A 19,923-nucleotide genomic window follows, 5' to 3' on the forward strand; every position below is an offset into this window, starting at 1 on the left:
AGGACAGCTTCACAGTCTGGGGTCCAGAGGTCTAGTTTATGATGTTCTTGCTAATTTAAGGGTTAAAAAAGAAGCAGCTATGTTAAGTCTTCTTTTAAACATGTCTGTATTGTTTTGAACACTATGCATTGTGGGTAATGCAGCATCACAGAGAAACCAACAGTCAGGAGACGACGTGATGAGGTGACTTTTTTATTCAAACGTTGGATCTTTGTTTTCTTTTGATCCATAAATTCTTATTTAATGTAAATAAACATAAACAAGTGACCAACGAGCCACTTTGATCATAAAAACAGCAAAAATACACAAGTATTTACAGCGAGGTCACGTCAACAGGACGCAAATCCTCTACGAACCAGATCCACTGGTATCCATCTGAAACTGAATCAGATCTGATGTCACAGGAAACAAAATAAAAGAGTCAGACTTCATCTAAGTGTTGTTTTAGCTGTGAAGTGAACTTGACCTCAGAGCTGACCTGAGATCTGTTTGACATCTGTTCTACTTTTACTGGACGGTCACTTCATTTACTTACAAACAACAGTTGTTGTCATTTGCGGTTGTTGAACTGTTTCCTTGTGATGGTCTGTGTGGTTTGGAAAACAGAGAATGTGCTCAGGTTATTAGTTCCTGCTTATTATATTTGAGATTTTAGGAAATATCCTGGTACTCTGGTTAATAATGCAGTTTTAACATTCAGAGGAGGAAAGAAACTCTTTCAATAACTGAGATTTTTCTCCTAAACTAGTATGAATGCTGAATACTGAAGAAGAGAGAAGAGACATCAGGTGAGTAACTCGAGTTTCGAATCTTGAGTAAGTTATAAATACATATACCAACAGCTACTGACCAACTTCTCTCTGGAAAATGAAACATTCAGAAAGAACAAGAGGACAGAAAATAAAGAGTTACTGGACTGACAAGAACCGGAACCAGAGTTCTGATGTAGCTGTAAGTCAATGAAACAACAACCGTACAGTCCACATCTTCAACACCCAATAAATACAAATAAATAACCAAACAGGAAGTCGTTCTGCCCAAATCAGACATGGCTGCCAAAAGAGATAAATAAACAAGAGAAGGAGGCAACAGGACAACAAACTCAAATGAAAATGGGTTTCTAGAAGCTGAAAATTCAGTGTGAGGTTTTAGTTTCTGTCGCCGCCCTGAGCAGAGTCCTGCAGGGACTGTAAGAGTCCTGAGTCTGAGACCGTCCACAGTGACAGTCCAGAGACCAGAGACCTAGTTTAGGGTTTTTATTGTGATCCATCCAGAGCCCTGTAGACTCAGGGTTGTGTGGTCACAGGGACTGGCTGGGCAGAGAGCTGTGGTCCTCCTGCAGGTCTCCTCCTTCCTCCTCTCCCTCCATCCAGGGGTGAGACAGGATCTCCTCCAGAGTCGGACGCTCCTCGGGACGGTACGACAGGCACCATCGAATCAGAGACTGGCATTCTAGGAAGAGAAGGGGACAGCAGACAGAAAAGGGTGATGACACAGTTCTCACAGCCAATCGGATTGTAAAGGGGCAGTGCGGTGGGTGGAGCCTCTGCTCACCTTTAGAGACTCGTCTGGTGAAAATGGGCGTGGCCTCGACGATCTCCTGGTCGCGCTCGAACGGGATGTCGCCACAAACCATGTCGAAGAGCAACACACCCAGGGACCAGACGGTGAGAGGGACCGCCTCATAGGACTGAGACAGGATCCACTCAGGAGGACTGTAGACCCGAGTCCCTGAGGAGGCCAGGAGAGGAGGAGAGGAGTGTTATCAAGCCTGTTATAAATAAAGTCTGGGGCGGCTTACTATAATTTTTCAGATTCAAACTACAGCTTTATCGATACGACCATCAATCAGTGACTCATTTATTTACTTATATAACTTATTGTACCTTCGAACTCGCTGTACGGCGTCTCTTTGAGAGGAGCTCCTGATCCAAAGTCCACGATCTTGACGTCGAGCGTCCTCGTGTCGACCACGATGTTCTCGTCTTTGATGTCTCGGTGCACGACGCCGTGAGCGTGAGCGAACCGCAGCGCCTCCACGATCTGACGGAAGAACCTGAGGAAACAAACGGAGAACTTTAACACCACAAACCAGCAGAGAAGTCCAATGAGAAGCGATCAGCCTTCGGAGGGTCGGACCTGAGGGCGAGGCGTTCAGGCAGCGCTCCTCTCTCGGTGATGAAGTCGAACAGATCCTGACACTGCACCGGTCGCTCCAGCACCAGCAGGAAGCCCCGCCCTTCCACCTCGAACCAGTCCAGCATGCGGACGACTCCCCCGTGACCCCCGACCTCCGAGAGCCGCTGCAGCAGAGCTGTCTCCATGGGAACAGGGCTGACCTCACCGGGCTGAGGGGGGAGGGATTATAGACATGTTTAAACTGTCTCCAGATGTTTTGGGTTTGTGTTTCATGACTGAATTTAAAGGTAATATTTCTGATTTCTTAATGAAACTGATCCTAAAAACAAAAAAGGGTTAATATTTAGTAATAACAACATGCTACTTAAATAACCAGGATAATAATGTCTGATATGATAAACATTTTACATCTGGAGTTTTCTGTTATGACTCATGGTTTTTTGTGCTTCCTCTGGGTGTTCTGTCACTGAGGGGAAATCCTACAGCATCATTTACTGAACCATGACATCACAGGTTCCCGTGGGAACCAGGGGCGGGGCCCCACCCACAGCTGTAATTCACCTGTCAGTTCAGCAGAGGGCAGATCTGACCTGAGGTCTGGTTTACAGGGGGACAAACTGGAACTGGAACATCAGCAGAACGACGGTCTGGAGGACTGATTATTGATTCTAAACCTCCACTGGGTTCATATCGAAATAAAGTGTTTGGATTGTGTCGCCCTGCTCTCTGGGAAACTGTTGTGACATTTTATAGACTAAATAATTAACCAGTAATGAAGACAGTTACTCACCAGTCTGGCCCACTGCTGAACTCTGTCACTGGAAACCTGTTTAATGGCAACCTGACGGACAGAACAGGACACAGGAGAGAAGATGAGTTGCCATGTTGAGGTCAGAGGACTACAGAGACACCAGCTAACAAGCTGCTTCACAGGATTAGAACAAGAAACCAAAGACTAAACGATGATTAAAGGGTCGAGGTCTGACCTGCAGTCCATCGGAGAGCCTCTGGCCTGAAAACACTGAGCCGAAACCACCGCTGCCGAGCAGAGAACCGCAGCGATACTGACTGCAGAACGGTTCCTTCACTGAGAGACAGAACACACATCAGAACTTCACAGAATGATGCTGGAAAACACAGCAGGTGATGCAGAGAGCTCCGGTCTCACCACGGACTAACACAAAAGCTCCAAATAGAAAAGTCAGTGATGAAGATCGTGGTTGCAGTCCCGGGACAAAGACACGGAATGATCATTCTTTCTCTCAGTTTGACTAATAATGAAAACAGTCGTTGGTTTAATCTTAACACAAAGTAACCATGGAAACGGTTCTATATTAGCTTCTATATCGCTTTTCCAGCAACGAAATGTGACCGTAACTGAAACGACGGTTATGCTGCTGTAACACTAATCCAGACGTTTAAAATCGTTGATTTTCCAATGTAATCTGGTTTTAGCCTAGCTAAACCACCGACACGACTCAAGTTTAATGAGAGTGAACAGACAGTTAATAAAGATAGTCAGTCGACCTGTAGGGTTTAAACATGTCTTCTGGGGTTCTCACCGTTCTTCCCTCGGACTTCCTCCTCCAGGTGAAACTCCGCAGCTCTTTTCTCCAACATGTTCTTAAAGTTTTCATGTAAATTAGTTGAAGCTGATAAAATCCATCCTGTTGCTGGTTGAATTCCTCTAGAAGTCGTTTTTAAACCTTTTCCCGTCTTAGACCAACTGATGCTGCCGTTTCCCTCCGTCTCCTTCCCGCTTTAAAACCCAGTTTCAGCCAATAAATAACTTAAAAGGTTATTTTCTCCTGTTAAAACACCTTCAACGGTTAAATAACAACTTCAGGCGGTTGATAACGTCTCCACAGTCCCTCTGAGCGCTACGTTACTGTTTTGTTCGTTATTTATACCGCCTCTGTCCGACCACGCCCACCCCGCCCTCGCTGTCCAATCAGCGCGGAGACGTGTGCTCTATGTTTTGAACCGTCCCGCCAACCAGATTCAAGCTGCGGTTAAATTCATGAATATTCAAATCCCGCGTGAGGAATTCGTAGAATTCAGAGCAGCGCGCTGATGACGGGAAAGAGAAGGACGGTTTCCCCAAAACACACACACACACACACACACACACACACACACTCACACACACACACACACACACACACTCACACTCACACTCACACACACACACACACACACACACACTCACACACACACTCACACTCACACACACTCACACACACACACTCACACACACACACACACACACACACACTCACACTCACACACACACACACACACACACACACACTCACACACACACACACACACACACACACACTCACACTCACACTCACACACACACACACACACACACACTCACACACACTCACACACACACACACACACACACACACTCACACTCACACACAGTCACACTCACACTCACACACACACTCACACTCACACACACACACACTCACACTCACACACACACACTCACACTCACACACACACACTCACACTCACACTCACACACACTCACACTCACACACACACACTCACACTCACACACACACACTCACACTCACACACACACACACACACTCACACACACACACACAGACACTCACACACACACACACACACTCACACACACACACACTCACACACACACTCACACACTCACACTCACACTCACACACACACACACACACACACTGTCAGGTTGAACAGAGCGCGAGCTGTCTCGAAATACAGCAACGGTTCCTGCTACATGCCGCGCGCTTTCTCATCCTCTCTCACGCACGCGCACACAGGCCTCTGTCTACTTCCTGTCAGTGTGTTGAACGCTGAGGTTTCCTGAACCTGAAGGCAGACCGCTTTCTTCTTCTGTGGAAATAAATGTCATCACGAGAAAGTCAACATAAGATCCAGATGTCTTGTTAAATATATTCATACAATATCGATAATAATAGTAAGAAGAAATATGATATACATTTCCTCTCATGAAGGAAATCTGAAGTTAAGCTTGATGAACATACATTTAGCATTTCTTTAAAATATCACTGAAACTCAACGTCACCTGTGATGTCATCAAAACACAAGGAAGAAGTATTCAGATATTTGACTAGCAATACTGAGGAAGATGGAGAGAGGAGGAAGAGGGTGATGATGGAGAGAGGAGGAAGAGGGGGGTGATGGAGAGAAGAGGAAGAGGGTGATGATGGAGAGAGGAGGAAGAGGGGGGTGATGGAGAGAAGAGGAAGAGGGTGATGATGGAGAGAGGAGGAAGAGGGATGATGGAGAGAGGAGAAAGAGGGGGGTGATGGAGAGGGTGATGATGGAGAGAGGAGGAAGAGGGATGATGGAGAGAGGAGGAAGAGGGGGGTGATGGAGAGAAGAGGAAGAGGGTGATGATGGAGAGAGGAGGAAGAGGGGGGTGATGGAGAGAGGAGGAAGAGAGGGGTGATGGAGAGAAGAGGAAGAGGGTGATGATGGAGAGAGGAGGAAGAGGGGGGTGATGGAGAGAAGAGGAAGAGGGTGATGATGGAGAGAGGAGGAAGAGGGATGATGGAGAGAGGAGGAAGAGGGATGATGGAGAGAGGAGGAAGAGGGATGATGGAGAGAAGAGGAAGAGGGTGATGATGGAGAGAGGAGGAAGAGGGGGGTGATGGAGAGAGGAGGAAGAGGGGGGTGATGGAGAGAGGAGGAAGAGGGATGATGGAGAGAGGAGGAAGAGGAAGAGGGATGATGGAGAGAGGAGGAAGAGGGTGAGATGAGATGGAAGGAAATTAGACAGAAGAGATGTTCAGTGTGCAGATAAGAAATAAATCTCACAAACATTTTTTTCAGAAACATTTTCCTCTTTTTATTCCAAGAAAAAAAAGATCTTTTCATCCCAAACAAGAAAATAAAATAAAACAAACGTATAATATTAATAATAACAACAATAATCAATCATTAAGAGGATAAGTATGACAATTCTCATTTTTTTTCTCTCCTTTTTTATTTGTCGTTTTTTCTCTATGATGATATTGGTCGTGGTCAATTAAACATGCAGCTAAATAAGTCCAATGATGATGATGATGATGATGGTGGTGAGGAAGAGGAGGAGGAGGATGATGATGAAGACAAAAAGGAGAAAGAGAGAGGAGGAGTTACAGACCACGGAGTCTTTGCTGGCTGTAGAAGAGGCATTTTATTTCTCAGGTGATGACGGAAAGTAAGTGTGTGTTGGTCGACACAAAATGGCCGCCAGTGGGAGCTGTGAAAACGATGAGGACATGATTCCACAATTGGCCGCTAAGCTAGTCGTAATGCAGCTTGTTAGCGGTGTTAGGAACCTGGAAACCGTAGGAGCTCGCCTTAAAACATAATAAGGCTTCAGGTGACAGTTTGCTAAAGAGCATACTAACTTAGCCTGCAGGACACTGATATACAGTACCTTTAGCCTGGTTGTCTTTTTCAGCTCTGGTTAGCATGGGACTATCATTTCTCACACAAATGGCTGCCAGCGGGAGTTACAAGAGGATGAACAATAAGGTGGAAATGATTCTGCAATTGACAGCTAAACTGTAATGCAGTTTGTTAGCAGTGTTAGAAGGAACTAGCTTTAAAACATAAGACTTCCGGTGATAGCTTGCTCGCTAAAGAGGGTGCTAATATAGCCTGCAGGACACTGATACTGATACAGACAGGTAGTCTTTTCCAATTCTGATTAGCATTCCTCATTGAAACCAATGGCCCTGATAGCCGCAGAGCTAACAGCCTGCTAAAAAACAAAAACATTACAATTTAGCGTGACGATGAATTTCATCAGTGTTTCCTGTTGACAGCTGCCCAAACATGATGTTTACATGCAGGAAATTTAAATCACAACTGATCCCAAATCCGCATTAAGACCGAGCTCCGTCTCAGCAGTAACCAGAAAATAAAAAGGGGGGAGGCTGATAATGCTGGATCACTATTGGCGGAAGGAGGGTGTTAAAGGAAAGGAAGGCAGGAAGGAAGGGAGTGAGGAAGGGAGGGAGGGAGGGAGGAAGAGGAGACGACAACATGGAGAGAGTGATGAGCGGATGAGTTGAAACGTCTGGAGAAAAAAAACAAGTGTGCATTTCTTTGTCTGATGTTTTATTTTTTCCCTGGTCGATCTCCTTCTGTGGGTCAGAGGCGAGGGGGGGTTCAGGATGGTGGAGGGCGGGGCATGGGGAGGTCAAAGGTCATCGTTGTGTGCGTGTGAGTCGGCGGCTATCAGCTGCTGTCAGGTGACGGCTCTCTCTCTCGATGCATGGCGGCGCTCTGGTGTTTCATGCTGTCCATGTACTCCTGCTGCGAGACGGCCAGCACCGACGCCAGAATCTCATCGTCCTCCCAGTCTGTCAGACCTGAAACACACAGAGACACGGACCAGGTCACGGACCAGGTCACGGACCACATGTAACTTCTAGAAAGGCTTTGGCTGCAGGGACTGCTGTAGGTGAGAAGTCAGAGGACCACCAGAGTTATTACAGTTCATCCTGAGGGGACCATGAAGGTCTGAACCACATCTCATCACAGTCCAATGATGAGATGTTTCAGTCTGGACCTAAGAGCCAAAGAGGAGGACAGACAGACTGAGACGAATCCTCCTCTGGTCCTCTGAGGTTCACGTCTGTGTTCAGAGTGAACATGTTCACCTGCAGAACTAATGACCTTCATCAGCCTCAGCTGGACTTAAACATGACACAACAATATGCATGATTATTGGACAGATATTCTGATATATTTGTGCATTTCATTTTCACTGGAGGAAATCTAAAAATGATGGTTCCTTTATGATGCTGTTGGATGTTGCACTTGGCCATACTGTGTTCAGCTTAAATTTACTGCTAATTAGCTATTGTTAGCATGTTAACATGCATCGATAGAGCTGAAAGATTAGGCTAATGAGTTGTTGGTCACCTTAACTATAATAATAACAATGAATTGACTGATGATGATTCTCTCATCACATTGACTTCATCACAACTGCTAAAGATCAAAAACTATTTCCTTATTTCTTGACTAAGATCATTACATCCTCTCAGAGCTCCTCGTGTCTACGTTTAGTTAGCAAATAAATCATCTCAAGTAGGATTAGTTATTGTTTTAAAATGAACTGGTGAGTTCAGTGATACTGGAGCTCTGGATAACAAGTCAAGATTATATCTCAAGAAAATACTATTTAATGAGCAGTGAAGTGATGATACAGACAGAAACATCTTGGTGAGAGATGTTTCTGTCTGTACTTTGATAAAAAAAAAAAACACAGCTGTGCTGTAAATATCTGATAAACTGAGACTGTGTGTGTTTTCTCAGAGTTACACTGGCCTGCGCTTCACCTCAGATAACCACACACACACACACACACACACACACACACACACACACACACACACACACACACACACACACACACACACACACAACCTGCTCTGCTTGGCTGCTTCCTGTTGAGGTTCGACAGTAAACAACAGAAGCTGACTACTGCAGGAGTGATAGTGATGAAAGATGAAAGTACCAGCAGTACTGCAGTAATAAACATGGCAGTAGTATCAGCATTAATTGTAGCATTAGCAGCAGCAGTAACAGTAACAGTACTGGTGCTGTAGTAAGATTATCAGTCACAGTAGTAGCAGCATTAGAAACTTTAGCTAGCAGTGAAGTCATTGAAGTCTTTTCTCTTCCAGTAAATCAGAACTCTCAACAGCTCACTACTGCCCCCTGTGGCCGACCAGGTAAACAACACTCACTACGACTGCAGGTGCACCTGCGCGAGCAACACAAAGGTGAGATTTATGCTCACATGGGGCTGGCAGTACAGTGGTGGCAGTAGCTGTAATAGTAGTAGACTCAGTAGTAGTATTAGGGGCAGTAAGAGCAGTTGTAGTTGTAGTGCTAGCACTAGTAGCAGCAGCAACAGTTGTGAGCAACAGTATCCCTAACTGCAGTAGCAGCAGTGCTAGTAGTAGTTAGCAACACTAGCAGTAGCACCACAGCAGCAGTAGCAGTGACATGCAGTAACTGCAGAGGAGCTCGAGTCTCACCAAACGCTGTCGGCGACATCTCCTGCATGATGGCTCTGTACTCCAGATGATGACGACTCTGATTACTGGGACCTACACACACACACACACACACAATCAGACAGGTCAGTAGTATACACACCTGAGTCACCACATGGACACTGAGTGTGTCTTCCATTTTATTTTACTCTTTTTAAACATAGTTATTCCTCTTTTAGAGTCTTTCCTTCTGTCTTCTGTAAAACACTTAGAGCACAAATAAACCTGCTGGAAGACTGAATCCAGATCAGTCCGGAGGTTTTTCTTTTTTGTTTATAGCTTTAAGTGAGGGATGAATGTGTGCGTGTGTGTGCTCTTATACATCCATCGACAGCGAGACACTTTGCGTGTTCAGACTTGGTTTTAGGGTTCAGGTTAGAATCAGGTTTTGATTCAGGTCGGGGTCAGGGGTCTAGGGAGTGTATTATGTCAATGAAGGTCCTCACAAGCACAGAAGTAAAAACGTGTGTGTGTTACCTGGTGCGCAGGGGGAGGGGGGTTTGCTCAGAATGAGGGCGGCTCCGGCGGGGGAGGGGGGCTTGTTGTTGGTCGACGGGGCGGTCGTGAGGTCGGAGTGGGAGGGGTCGGAGTCGCGTTGCCGTGGCGACCGGGCGCTCCAGTCGTCCAGTCCACTGGAAGCTGCCGCCGTCGCCGAGCTGCAGGTGGCGCTGGCCTTACGGGGCTGGAAGATAACAACAAGGCTGAAACTTCCTGTTCAGATGTTACTCAGCTCAAAGCGTCGTTCATTTAAGACTTTCTCTTTCTGCATCAGTTTCCTGGTCCAGAAGGGGCAGTACTCAGCTCTGAAAATGACGTGCCCCCCTCCCCCTTCCCCTCCGTACCTGCCGGGCCTGTTTCTCCTGGTCCTGCAGCCACTGCAGGTAGGACTCTCGGGCCACCTGCTCCTCGATGGCCTCGTTGGTGGCCTCCCAGTCTGTCGCTCTCTTCTTGTCCTCCAGCATCTGCTGCTCGATCCACGACTCCTCCGACGTCTTGATCGCCGACTTCATCAGGGTCTGCTCCGCGTACTGAGGGGGGGGCGGAGGAAATCCACCGTCAGTTAACATACGTACTAGTCCACAATGTATTGCCTTACCACACACACACACACACACACACTTTTATTGGCTACCAAGTTATAAATATAAACAGTTTAGAGCAGGGACACTGTGGACCCCCCAGCACTGCTCTAAGTTTTGAACTACAGCTCCCATAATGCTTTTGGGATGTAAACAGGAGGTATAATGTTGCCATGGAGCTGGTGGATGAGCTGTGAGTCACTGCTGCTGCTCCAATCAGCAGCCAGACTACAAGGACTCACTTCCTGTTGTTAGGACACCTGCATGCACCTGTCCTTTTACCTCACGTCTCTCCCCTCTCAGTTTGAAAACCCGGGTTTATAGTTTTAAACGTGTCTGGTTTTGGTACCCCGGGTTTGAAGGCAGGCAGTCCCAGTCCGACCCCGATCGTGGCCTTGTTGGGGTTCACCACAGAGTTGTAGTGGATGTTGCGGTGGTAGCTCACTCTGATCGGCTCGTCGTTGTTCTGGTGGATGCCGTGGAACGTGTTGATTGGCTCTGTGGCAGGAGGAGGAAGTGGGTTCAGATTGGTGGAATGTGATTGGTTGACAGATCTGTGGGTTGTTACTGGATGGACAGACTCACCTGTGCTGTACTGGTACACCTCCACCGGTCTGTTGTACATCTCGGCCATGGCCTGCATCTCGATGTGGTTGCCGTGGCAATTGTTTTTCCTCTTCCTGTTGATGTATGTGGTGAAGTCCTCTGTCACGTAGTTGGAGAAATAGTCTGCGTTCTTCATCTGGAAGGAAAAACAACTTTATTAACAGACGTGAGCTCACGACTGACAGAGTCCTCTGGGTCTCGAGGGGAGAGACTCACCAGGTAGTCCATACAGTGTTTCCTGACCACTTCATGCATGTCCTGATCTCCGTACACCTGGTCAGCTGAGAGACACAGACAGACAGTTTGGGTTAGATGTGAACATTATAAAGCTGTGCTTGTCTAATAACTTAAATCTCACTTCACCATTACGACATAAATGGATGCAGTCACGTCTTTAATCAGCCGTCTGCTCCAACAAGCTACGAACTGTTATCTCACTGCTGATTAATCAGTGAGGTCGAGAGGTGTCAGGAAACAATCCATCAGTTTCCACGGCGACGTCTCTCTCATTTTGTTCGAACATTAGAACCCAAAGAGATTTGTTTTACCGAGTCAAAGGGAACCAGCTGAGAGGCTGCAGAGGATTCTGGGATCGTTTCTTAGAAAATGTCTCAAAACAATACATCGATTATCAGGACAGTTGCCAATTAATTTCCTGTTGATCGACTAATAGCTGCAGCTTTAGTTTCACAGAAGAGTTAAAAAAATGGATTCTTGTACATTGTATGCAAATTTCCCCGCTGACGTTGGTTTCCTTGTTTCTTTTGTGAAGCAGGTTGTGACGTTCTGCTCGAGAGGTGCTTCATAAAGAACGTTTAGTACTCTTTGGTTCACAGAGAGGGAGCCTTGATGATTGGAACTGTTCCTATAACTGCTCACTGAGACTCATTTCTTCTTCTTCTTCTTCATCAATCAACTCTGAATAGAATCCTGACATTAACAGGTGAATCAGATTCACACCTTTGATTGGTCGGCTGTTCTACCTAAACACACACGTACACTCCGTCAAGATGTCACACACACACACTCACACTCACACACACACACACACACACACACACACACACACACACACTTCCTCCCTATAGGAGGCAGCGGTTTGCAAATGAGGATCACTTTGGTTTGATTTCCAGCAAGTCACATGGTTCGTCACCACGGTGATTCTCAGAATCTCCCCGACAACTTCCTTCTTCTCACCAGCGGCGTGTGTGTGAGTGAGTGTCAACGTGAGTGTAAAGTCAGTTAGTTGATGTTGTCGATGGAGGTGAAGCTGCTTAGTGATGACCCCCCCCCCCCTTGGGGTGCTGGGGTTCACACAACCACACACACCCACACACACAACCACACACCCACACAACAAAACACACATGGTTGAGCAGCAGCAGGTGTATCAGAAACACACTGAGGGAATCTCCCAACACATCACCCTGTCAGTGTGTGTGTGTCCCACCCTCCTCCAGGTGTGTGACGTGTGTGTGTTGATCCTGCTTCTGCTTCTTGAAAAAAAGATTAAATTATGAATATAAACAAACATCTAACAGATCAGACAGAGTTTCACCGTGTCGTCACTGAAGCTGCTTTCTCTCCAAATACTGATTCTGAAACCTGGACAGGATCGAGGTCAGTGTCTGCCTCCATATGCAGCCATTAGTGAGTGTACACTGTATATAAATACTGTAAATAAATACTGTATATAAATACTGTATATAAATACTGTATATATGTCTCAGCAGAAACACACACACACACACACACGTCTCAGCAGAAACACACAGGGGGAAAACACCTGCTGATCAGCGTCATCGAGGACATCACACACACACACTGATACAGAGAGAGAGGAGACAGGGAGACAAGGAGAGACCAGGGGAGACGAGGAGAGACGAGGAGACCAGGGGAGACAAGGAGAGACGAGGAGACAGGGAGACAAGGAGAGACCAGGGGAGACGAGGAGACAGGGAGACGAGGAGAGACGAGGAGACGAGGAGAGACGAGGAGACAGGGAGACGAGGAGAGACAAGGAGACGAGGAGAGACGAGGAGACCAGGGGAGACGAGGAGAGACGAGGAGACCAGGGGAGATGAGGAGACAGGGACAGGAGAGAGGAGACAAGGACAGGAGAGAGGAGGAGACCAGGGGAGACCAGGAGAGACGAGGAGAGACGAGGAGACAAGGAGACGAGGAGAGACCAGGGGAGACCAGGAGACCAGGGGAGAGGAGGAGACCAGGGGAGACAAGGAGAGACGAGGAGACAGGGAGACAAGGAGAGACCAGGGGAGACGAGGAGAGACAAGGAGACGAGGAGAGATGAGGAGACCAGGGGAGACAAGGAGAGACAAGGAGAGACGAGGAGACAGGGAGACAAGGAGAGACCAGGGGAGGCGAGGAGAGACAAGGAGACCAGGGGAGACGAGGAGAGACGAGGAGACCAGGGGAGCCGAGAAACAACACAGATAGACTTCTGCAGAATTAATAATAAACCACACACACACACACACACACACACACACACACACACACAGGAAACCACAACGAGCACTCTGATTGGTCAGCCTGGACAATATTCTAAGAAAGGGGCGGGGCCTGAGAGAAGAGAACTGTCCATCCTGTTCATTACTGAAGCTGATACAGTTTTTATCTGAACCTCACAGGCTCCGACTCCACCCTAACCACCAGCACCAGCATGCAAACTGCAAAGCATAATGGGTACTGCAGTTCACACAAAAGTGACAGCTGGAAGCAAAAACACTGAGAATTAAGACGTTTGTCAGTTGGCTTCTTTTGCTCAGTATTCATAACAGGAGTTCAGTAAAGACAGACAGGACCGGCTCAGGAGCACTAGGTTTACACGCCCCTCCCTCCCTGACTGGGTTAATGGCGCTGCTGCAGTGCTGCTGAGCCAGGCACGAAGGAGGGTTTAAACCATAAAACTGACCAATCAGAGCGGGGAAGTGACGTCAGGTGAGCACATCAGGTCTGACATGACGTGTACGTTGTGAGTTTACATCCTTACTCCTCCTGCAGAACTTTATCTTCTTCTTGACACCACATGGCCCCGCCCAGCCACCGTACTGAACCGCCCAAACACACAACCTGCATGCAGCTCAGTGCGTGCGTGCGTGTGTGTGTGTGTGTGCGTGTGTGTGTGTGTGTGCGTGTGTGTGTGCACTGACTCTGGGTCAGTTCTCAGTGACCCGACAGTTTGACCTTTGGCACATTAAAAAGTTTGTTTTGTGATCTGAGCTGTGAAGTTATTTTTGTGCCTCTTTCTTTGTTAGTGTGTACTTCTGTGGAAGAGAGCAAACACACACAAACACACACACCCTCCAACATGTACTTACAAAATACACTCAAACATTGTTTAAGACATGTTTGTGTTGAGCAGCTGACTCCCAAATCTCAGATGTTGGAGTGTTTTTGAACGCACCAACTGACAGCAGTAGAAGTAGTACCGAGATCCTTTACTTAAGTACTAATACTCCACTACAAGTAAAAGTATGCATTCAAACCCTCAGTGCAGTAAAAGTATGTTTTCGTTGCTGCTTCAATGAGAACAAAGTTCAGCTGCTGTCATCACGAGGACAGACAGAGGAGACATTAGTCACACCGTCAGAGGAGGAGGACTACTGATGCATTCACACCTTCTCAACATCTGGTACATCTGGCTCAAACCTCTTACATGCATTTACACTCAGACAACTTTCCGATCAGCCAGAGACGAGGTTCTGCATTCATACCATGGAACCATGCACCTGAACACACACACACACACACACACACACACACACACACACACACACACACACACAGTTATATAATCCCTGTCACATTCCAGCAGTGATACCTGACAAACACCTGCAGTCAGTCAATGACGGAGGGAGTTTTTCCAGTTCACATCAACTTTTCCTGTTGACGTTGAGACATTTACTGGAGCAGCTGTTCACAAACAGACAGTGTTCACCACTGATGGGAGATATTGTCTTGTCTATGTATAATTTCGCCCTGGGGATCAATAAAGTATTTCTGATTTCTGATTTGTTTCCTTCATCACGCTGCAGGAAACACTTTCATGTTCATTGTGGACGTGAGCGACCGGCTGGATGTTTACCTGGCTGGTGTTATTAAATGTGAGAGTCCAGTACGATGAGTACATTCAGAAGCAGCTCCTCTGGTAACACGACAAACTGCAGCTCAGATCAGCTGCCACTGATTCATGTTCATTCAGAACAAAATAAAACTCGTCTGTTGTCGGATTTTGTGTCTGAAATCGACCAAAGATCTTCTGTGAGGGAAGAAGCTCAACTCTGATGTTTAATAAATAAAATAAGTATCAGTTTGGACTCAGAATCAGCAGATTAAATGACTTGAATCGAGATCGAGGCCAGAAAATCAGGACATCGCTCGCTACAACCTCCGACAGTAGTATTGACCTGATTACGGCGCCCACGTCAGGCAACGTTCTTCTAACATCCTGGACGTAGGGTCTCTTTCTCCAGATGGACTCTGAGTCCTGGTTTTATCAGAGTTATTGCTGCTGCATGACACTTTTCAGTGTTTGTCCACGTTCACGGTTTGTGTCCCTTCAGATAAAAACTGAGAACAAAACTGTCCAACAATCAAACCACAGCTGCAGAGTGTGTGTGTGTGTGTGTGTGTGTGTGTGTGCGTGTGTGCGCGCGCTGGTGAAATCAGCTGGTGGAGAAACAGTGGGGTTTCCTCTTTACACACACTGTACTGTTTACACAAACTGTCTGGACACAAACACTCAGACGAGTTACTGTAAACCAGGTCAGAGGGCACTTTGACAGGGGTCTCTCACACACACACACACGTCTGGTCTTAACGTGCACTAGTACCCAAATCGGGATTTTCCAAGTCGACTCTCTGTCACAACATTATTACTGAAACGTTTTCATCAACATGCGACCTAAAAGAAAGAGAAACATTATATTATTCATTAAGTGCACCCAGCTACAGTCTTTTACAGGAAGCGTGACGGCATTCAACGTCAACGGGAAGACACAAACGTGCAGCTTGAATTAAGGTGAAGACGGAGAAAATGTGTTTTAAAAATGTGTGTATATCCTGGAGCTCACAGCTAACATCTGTGCAGTCGTCATGTTGGCTGTTTGGGGCAATTAACACGAACCAGCAGTCTAAAGCTGCAGGAACGAGTCCTAAAACCCGGACATGAGTTAGCACTCTTACACTTCCTGCTCCCTCGTCTCGTAGTCAGTGTGTTTTCTGCCTGAAATGAGATCCGTGGCAACACAGAACACATTTTCACTTTTTGTTCTATAACATAAAATACATCAGTAAATACCCAACTCCTGAATTTTGATACGGCTTTGAGCTAAATGCTAACATCTGCACACTAACATGTTCAGCAGGTATAATGTTTACCATGTTCATCTGCTTACTTTAGCGTGTTAGCATGCTAACATTAGCTAGTTAGCAGTAAACACGAGTCCAGCTGAGGCTGATGAATGTCATCAATACAACGAAAGTGTTGGACACATGAACATGTTGACCTGATGGTGGCGCTAGATGAAGAGTCAGAGGATCACCAGAGTTATGACAGTTCATCCTGAGGGGACCATGAAGGTCTGAACCACATCTCATCACAGCTGTTGAGACGTTTCAGTCTGGACCCCTCTGCTCGACTAAAAGGTGCAGCGATTAAACGATTAAACTGTCAAAACGAGGTTTGACTCCGCAGATGATGATTGTTGACTGTTTAGTGAGCAGTCCTAAAGGTCAAGCAGACTGCGTCACCTGATTGGCTGATGAGCTCTGCGGTGACGAGTGAAAACATGTGAAACTATGACAGTTGAAAGGTCAGGGACCTCTGCTCTGCTCAACTGTTCCATTAAAACAAAGAGGAAGCAGCTGCACTCTTCAGTTGGCCCGGTCAGCGGGGTCATGTGACTGATCATCGATCACATGACAAAACAGCTGAGTGACTGCTGAGTCACAGAGCTGAGGACCAGAGGAATTCACAACTGTAAACCACATATAAAGTGACAGGTTTGCCTCCTGATTGGTCGGTCAGTCAGTCAAGTAGGGTTGGATTAACCTGCTGGGGGCCTCTATTGACCCTCCAAGGCTGAGTCCTTCCAGCAGCGGTCCAGGTTCAACTCCAGCCCTTTGCTGCATGTCTGAGGTTTAAATCAGAGCCTATGATGACACCCAGGCTGAGTCTGCTGTGCCAGACCGCATTTAGAATATTGACTCTTTCAGAATCAGCAGTAATAACTTTAATTATTTTGTCCTCAGTTGTTACACATCCAGTCTGTAATACCTCTAAGGCATCTCTGAGTGTGTGTGTGTGTGTGTGTGTGTGTGTGTGTGTGTGTGTGTGTGTGTGTGTGTGTGTGTGTGTGTGTGTGTATACAGTTGACAATCTACACATGTTGTTGTATAATATATGATGTGTAATGAAAACAGGAGTGGACCATTTGTGATCAAAACACGTAGAATAAAGAAAATTACTGAGAACTGAAGTGTGCAGGTGTTTCTGGTGGCAGATTATTGTTATTCAGAGTGTATGGATGTGTGTGTGTGTGTGTGTGTGTGTGTGTGTGTGTGTGTGTGTGCGTGTGTGCGTGTGTCATCATGACTGCCTATTTGTGTGGTTGGTAATCCAGCATTGAATAAACAGATAGATCTCTTCACACTACATACCATCAGTTAAAAGCTCAATTAAAAAAGACACCCACCCCTTCATTATTTGTAAGGTAATTAAACATTTTACATTAACATCATACTAATATCAATGCCGGACATTTAAGAAAAACTCTAAATGTGTGTAAAGAGTTCCCTGTGGGTTAGTGGATAAAAACAGAAACAGATGAAGCATGTGATGCTGCTGACAGACAGCATCAAACACATCAGGCCTGACAGGATGTTTGGACTCAGGGCAAAAAGCCTTCAGGGATGACTGACAGGGTTACCGTGACAACGCAGTCCATAACACTGAGGAGGCAGATCCGACAGGTCGGTCAGCTGAGTGTACTTGAAGTCATGTCAGTAAAACCAGTTGAACTGGCTGCAGACAGATGATCCATCACATCAACATGTACTCAACTTTATTTACTGTTGAAGGGATGTCATCGTCATGTGCTGCGTTCAAGGACGCTCAGACATCAGAGATTTAACTGTCAGCTGCTGCAGGTTGGTTTCATAGAAATAGAGTTTGAATTTGAAAAAAAAAAACACTTCAACCTCCTTTAAAAGCACTCGCAGTTTAAACTAATGAAGCACTGATGGATCTCCTCAGTGCGGCGTGCAGTGACACACTGATAAAACCAACAGCAATGCATGCTGGGAGTTATCAGTACGCCGGGAACATGTGTCTGTGACCAATCAGACGTTGCTCAACAAACACATGTTGCTGACTTGCTGTCTGTGCTGTCTGAACTCTGCTCTGCATGGATCAGATCCAGCAGCGTCTCATGGAGTCGCCTCGTTCAGTCCGACTCTGCGTTCATATTTACAGATATGTTGATTTCAGAGTTGTTATTTCTATTGTGCATTACGATTTTTTTAGACTCGCATTATGTTAGAAAGCATGATCATTTCAACATGTGTCAGACAACGTTCATATAGTGACCTTTTAGAGCCACAACTAACCGTCATTTTCATTATCGATTAGTCTGCTGATTCTTTTCTCAGTTTTCAATTAACTAATTAATTGCTTGGTCTACTAACAGTCAGAAAATCATTTGAGGTGACATCTTCATTTGTCCGGCGAACAGATATGAAACAGAAAATCTGAGACCCTGAAACCAGAGAATCGGTTGATTAATGAACTGAACTTGAAAGCAAACCTTCGCTGTGAGACGAGGTCGGTTACCTGCAGCTGACTGATACTTTCAGCGCTGAACACAAACACAAGCAACATAAAGACTTTTTAGTCTCTGACAGTCACCTGGAGCCCGACCTCAGGTAAAGCTGTTTGTTTACAGGTACGTCTCCTTGTGATGACACACAGGTGATGTCATCAGTCGCCAATGTCAGAAACATCTTTGTGAGAACGACTAAATGTGAAGACTTCAGACTCGTCTCTCCACTTTCAGTCTTCAGTGGTTTGTGATTGGCTGTGTGTTGGTATGCAGTCGTGTGTGCGTGTGTGTGTGTGTGTTATCTCTTACAGGACCAGGTCTACAGCAGCACCACACCCTGAACATCATACACTTAATTTATAAACTGAGACGACATCAACAGGAAGCTCGACATGGACTCGTGAGCAACAGCTGGGACAGGTGTGAACTAATTAATAATATTAATGATTAGCTCCTCGACTTATCGTACAATACGTGGACACGACCTCGATATACACGACCCTGTGTTTACATGTCACCAACATGATGCCAGAATACACAGCAGGGTTTCACTTCTATTATGAGACTGAGCGCCTAAAGCACACACACATGCGCACACGCACACGCGCGCACACACACACACACACACACACACACACACACACAGTGAAGTCTAATTGGTGTTGTTCCTGACGACTGCATAATTCCAGCCAGAGGGTTTGCAGCTCCGGTGTGGGAACGTTTAGGCGACATTGAAGCAACATCAGAACAGGCTCTTTGAATTATTATGCTGTTATATTATCATTATATCACTGACATAAAATTATATCACACACACACACCTGCCTACCTGAAACAGAAAGTGGACAGCTACGTGTGAAAACAGTTTTGAGACATCAAACCCTAAACAAAGACCAGCTCTGTGACTGTGTGTGTGTGTGTGTGTGTGTGTGTGTGTGTGTGTCTGTGTGTGTTCAAGCAGACAGATGATTTCTGTGAAATGCAACATGCAGTGAAGAAACGAGCCTCTGAAAACAGAAGTGAGAAGAATCAGAAGTCGACTGAGAGAAAATGACCATTTTGTCTTCGCTGTAACATAAAGACACGTCTGTCTGTCCACCTGTCTGTCCAACACGCTGATCGATAGACAGATGCCTCAACAACCTCCGAAGCCGACCCAGACGGACACGA

At 46.2% G+C, this 19,923-nt stretch overlaps 2 protein-coding genes across 4 annotated transcripts in view; both read right to left on the reverse strand.

Moving 5' to 3' along the window:
• Positions 1–176: 176 nt before the first annotated feature.
• On the reverse strand, positions 177–3,980 carry pim2 (Pim-2 proto-oncogene, serine/threonine kinase). The gene is made up of 7 exons (XM_070910142.1): positions 3,702–3,980; positions 3,126–3,226; positions 2,930–2,980; positions 2,140–2,348; positions 1,887–2,056; positions 1,555–1,731; positions 177–1,452 (listed from the first exon to the last, which is right to left on the reverse strand). The coding sequence occupies exons 1-7, from the start codon at positions 3,757–3,759 to the stop codon at positions 1,301–1,303; spliced, it is 918 nt and encodes a 305-aa protein (XP_070766243.1). The 5' UTR covers positions 3,760–3,980; the 3' UTR covers positions 177–1,300.
• A 2,064-nt stretch (positions 3,981–6,044) lies between these two features.
• Positions 6,045–19,923, reverse strand: part of otud5a (OTU deubiquitinase 5a) — a 19,112-nt gene continuing 5,233 nt past the window's right edge. For 2 of the 3 annotated variants that reach the window (XM_070910282.1, XM_070910284.1), the window contains 7 exons: positions 11,126–11,190; positions 10,889–11,045; positions 10,653–10,801; positions 10,067–10,252; positions 9,702–9,906; positions 9,207–9,278; positions 6,045–7,526 (listed from right to left, as the gene is read on the reverse strand). In XM_070910282.1, coding sequence (XP_070766383.1) covers positions 7,393–7,526; positions 9,207–9,278; positions 9,702–9,906; positions 10,067–10,252; positions 10,653–10,801; positions 10,889–11,045; positions 11,126–11,190 — 968 coding nt within the window. In that variant the 3' untranslated portion in view covers positions 6,045–7,392. Of the gene's footprint in view, positions 7,527–9,206; positions 9,279–9,670; positions 9,911–10,052; positions 10,253–10,652; positions 10,802–10,888; positions 11,046–11,125; positions 11,191–19,923 lie in introns of all 3 variants that reach the window. The other variant, XM_070910283.1, reaches the window with a different exon arrangement.

The sequence above is a fragment of the Enoplosus armatus genome, chromosome 8 (genome assembly GCF_043641665.1).
Source record: "Enoplosus armatus isolate fEnoArm2 chromosome 8, fEnoArm2.hap1, whole genome shotgun sequence".
In the NCBI taxonomy this organism is placed as follows: Eukaryota; Metazoa; Chordata; class Actinopteri; order Centrarchiformes; family Enoplosidae; genus Enoplosus; species Enoplosus armatus.